This window comes from Branchiostoma floridae, chromosome 7, assembly GCF_000003815.2.
Source record: "Branchiostoma floridae strain S238N-H82 chromosome 7, Bfl_VNyyK, whole genome shotgun sequence".
Classification (NCBI taxonomy): Eukaryota; Metazoa; Chordata; class Leptocardii; order Amphioxiformes; family Branchiostomatidae; genus Branchiostoma; species Branchiostoma floridae.
Genome location: NC_049985.1, coordinates 16,400,014 through 16,403,811, shown reverse-complemented (window position 1 = coordinate 16,403,811; position 3,798 = coordinate 16,400,014). Strand labels below are relative to the sequence as shown.

The following is a 3,798-nucleotide window of genomic DNA, read 5'->3' as shown; positions in this document are numbered from 1 at the left end:
ACTAGCTGAACTATAAATGCCCTCATTCCACTAGTGCTGCAATCTCGCTACGACCAGAACTGAATTCGTGTCACGTTTGGAACATTATGCAAAATGTATAACGTTAACTGGAAAAACAACAAAACACACAAAGCGTATAAACGGGTCGCCTTTATGAATGAAATTCGTCGGCACTCGCTTGGTCGCCGCCCTATACTCTCCAAGCCGATCGTGATTTTTACTGCCTCGCGAGACTACTATCTCCGCGACCAACCTCTGCTTTGAGAGTAGCCACCCAGGTGAAATTGGGAATGGACAAAGGGTATCACCTTGAACAGAAGCTAGGGGGTCCTAGGGCAGAAACAAAAAAAGGCACTAAATGCTGGAGTCCCATGACCAATCAGTGCAAACATTCGCCAGCAATCAATGTCTATAGGAAGTATGCAATAAAGTTGCAAATAACATTTCCTCAATTCTTGTGCAACTTCTCTAGTAATCATGAATAAATAAATGGTCTACCAAAACCCTAACCACCTCTATAAAATGCAGGAAAAATCGACATACTGTATATATCGATCCCGTGTTTGTAGCTAAACCACCCGGGCCATTCACTGCACTTTTACCTTTTACCTTGACCTTGCACTACATGTATTTGTAACTTGTACATGTTCTGGTCAACATTGGAATGCGCTCAAGCATAATAGTAATGTTATTGTATTTTGACTATTCCAATAACCATCAAACTAGTGTTTGTTTGAACCTTTATTTTAATATTCATGAAAGCTCAAATCGGCCTGCAGGCCGCTTTTCATTGAAGTCATGAGGGAAGAGGGAAGGGTCAGAGTAAATTATATAAACAGAGATAGAGTTAACATCGTTTAGAGTGTATATAACATCTTGCTAACATTCTTCCATATTGTTACGAATAAATATAATTTTACTCGCTCGAATCTTCACTTATTTTGCACTTTGGGTGCACTAGTTTGAATAACCCCGCCCATACCCCTTACATCAGACCACGTGACATTGTTGCCTTACGTAAGTTCAGCGCAGCGGAGCGCCAGCCCAGGACGTTACACAAGTACCCGCGGGTCAGCTTACATAAGGGCAGTCAGCAGCCAAACCTGCTTCGTAACGATCCTTACATTCAGTTTGGAGCCTTCCAGGGTGGTAGTCCACATCCACACATCATGGTGGACTTGGCCCAGGAAGCTTTCCTCGCCGCTAACTTCGAACTCGCCGCCGAGGTGCTAGAAAGGGAGATCGCGGAAGAAGGTTTGACACAGGAGCGAGCGCTGGGGAGAGCGGATGCGTTGGCGATGCAGGGCAACTTTCATGCCGCCTTCGAGGCTTACCACCTAGCCTTTAAGATGGGGAAGGTGGCTCACGAAAGGCTGAATCATCTGGTAACGGCTCTAGTTCGTGTCTTCTCGGCGAAAACGGGAGTGAAAGTACAAGCAGAGGAGGGAGCCGCCAAGGCAGCGGATTTCTTACGGGACGTGGTGATGTGTGTCGTCTGCCAAGGTCTACTGTTCGAGCCGGTGACCATCCCGTGCGGACACACTTTCTGTAAACGTTGTATCGAGAAAGATCCGACAAAAACCTGTCCCAGATGTAGGCTACGCTTCACAGAAGCAGAATTCCCGGACTGTCAAGTTTTCAAACCCACCGTCATCTTGTGCAATATCTTCGACAAGTGGTGGCCTGACGAAGTCAAAGCTATCAGACTCAAATGGGAAGGAAACGACTTGTTCTCCAAAAAGGATTTTTCTAAAGCTACCGAGAAGTACACAGAAGCGCTGAATTTAGGTAAGGCTGGCTATCGTTATTTTGTAATCTCTGTGAATTTGGTCTATTTAAAGTCTAGGTCGCTTGGAAGTTCAAATATAGCTAAGTTCAGCTAACGTTATGTATAACTGAGCTTCACAAATTAATGCTGCCCAATTACACGATTTTCACTGAAGTGAAGCAGATGTCACTGCTGTAGTAGTCTGTGCGCCTCAAGAACAACGTGACACTACACCCGAATATTATCAGCTAGGTTCCCAAACGTGTTTGACAGAAGTATACATGTTAGTTGTCAAAATTATGTTTGGGAATGATCAAACTGCCTTGCGGCTTGGACATCGGGTTGCCTTTTAGCTGTCATACGTCTGATAGATTTCGCAAGCTAAAAAACGGTGTTTTTGTCCAGTGTTCATTTTCAAATTTCTGGTGCTTCTGATGCACTTATATACCAAATTTCTTGAGTCAAAATTCACGCAAACTGGTGTTATATGTGGTTATATATCGATGTAAAGGTGTTGAGAAGTGTTGCCCCCCCTCCCACAGTTAGTGCTGTTACAAAACGTCCTGTTCGATAATAACGAAGGTTGCATGAAACAGGGGTGCAAATTTCCAAATTTTTCTCTCGAACCAGTAATTGTTAGTAATACGTATCCATAATCTTTGTAAAGGAGCTGAATATGTCTATAAAACATTATATTTACATTTGAAATCATCGAAAGACAAGATTTGGTGCGATCAAAATGTTGTCCGTTATGTCATGAGGAGCTAATCACCCCCAACTTGGATTGGTACAGTCCGGTCTTTATATAACTCACAGCCTATCTGATGGGCTATCTTGGGGTTTTGTAATTTTATTTGCATGCTGATGTAACAAACATTAATTTACTTGCATGGGAGCTTTTGTTTTGAAACAAATAAAGCATTTAAGCAATGCTTTCATGACCTTGGATATAAAAAATTGTAAGAAAATCAAGCAAGGTCTCCCAAATCAATGCAAATTTGAATACGGTTTAATGTATGCGGTTTTCAAGGTAGCAGCTTCACCCTGAACTTAAAACCACCGTGATCATTTTTCCATGGTAGTAAAAGACTACAGTGAATGGTGCTACCGAGAACCTTAAACCACTGCGAACACTTTGTATTCCGCTACCACAAAATTAAATCCCTGTGAACTTAAATAACATCAACAGTATTTGCCATCTGCATCTTATAGTAAGTTATACACATGTTATCACTTATGTTTTCAGTTTTGTACGAAAAGGCAAAAGTAATGCTAGCCAGGTTTCTGTCTTCTAAACTAAAATTCATGCACAGTCTGTTAGCAATTTTAAGTTGACAGATCATGAGATGGATGGTGCAAGGCCAATGGGTTTGGTCAGTGCTACCTTAGTACTTAATAGGTATTATTGAGACTGTCCTCAGATGAACCCTTGGGTAAGGCTTGTGACTTGATTTATGGATAGTTGTAATGGGGGGGGAGGTCACATATCAATGAAGTCCAGGTGTTTTATTGGTAGAGCGGTAGACAAAGAGGCTTGTCCCTTTTTTGGGTCACTTAGTGTGTGTGTTTCATAACAAACTTAACTCGTTCTACTTACAAAATGTGAGTCAGTTAATTCTGACTTTTATTTAGATGAAATTAAAAAGGAAAGAAGACAAAATTTTGCCAACACTCAGTAAGTTTTGGTGCAAATTTCTATTACTTTGGCACTTGAAACTTGAAAGCAATATGCAAATTTGTGAATGGTGAATGGCATTACATCATTGACCTTGGGCTTGGTTTATGTAATGTTTTTCAATGCAAAGAATCATGGGTAATGTGTTTCAGATAAACCATGAACTTTTGAAAAGCGTTAGATTGAAAACAACTCAAGGAAGGTATAACTTAGCTCACAGTGTCATACGTGCAGTTATGTATAAAATTGTTAAGATTTTTTTGTTTGAAGGAAGGGGACATTTATTGTTTAAAAATTACTACATTTTGTTGAGTTTTTTTGTCATCATTGTGAACAACTTCTACATACAGAAATG

At 40.8% G+C, this 3,798-nt stretch overlaps 1 protein-coding gene across 1 annotated transcript in view; it reads left to right on the top strand.

Annotated features, from left to right (window-relative positions):
• The first annotated feature begins 947 nt into the window (after nucleotides 1–947).
• Nucleotides 948–3,798, top strand: part of LOC118419451 (LON peptidase N-terminal domain and RING finger protein 1-like) — an 11,946-nt gene continuing 9,095 nt past the window's right edge. Inside the window, exon 1 of the mRNA XM_035825826.1 lies at nucleotides 948–1,788. Within this exon, the coding sequence (XP_035681719.1) occupies nucleotides 1,170–1,788 (619 nt within the window). The 5' untranslated portion in view covers nucleotides 948–1,169. The remainder of the gene's footprint in view (nucleotides 1,789–3,798) is intronic.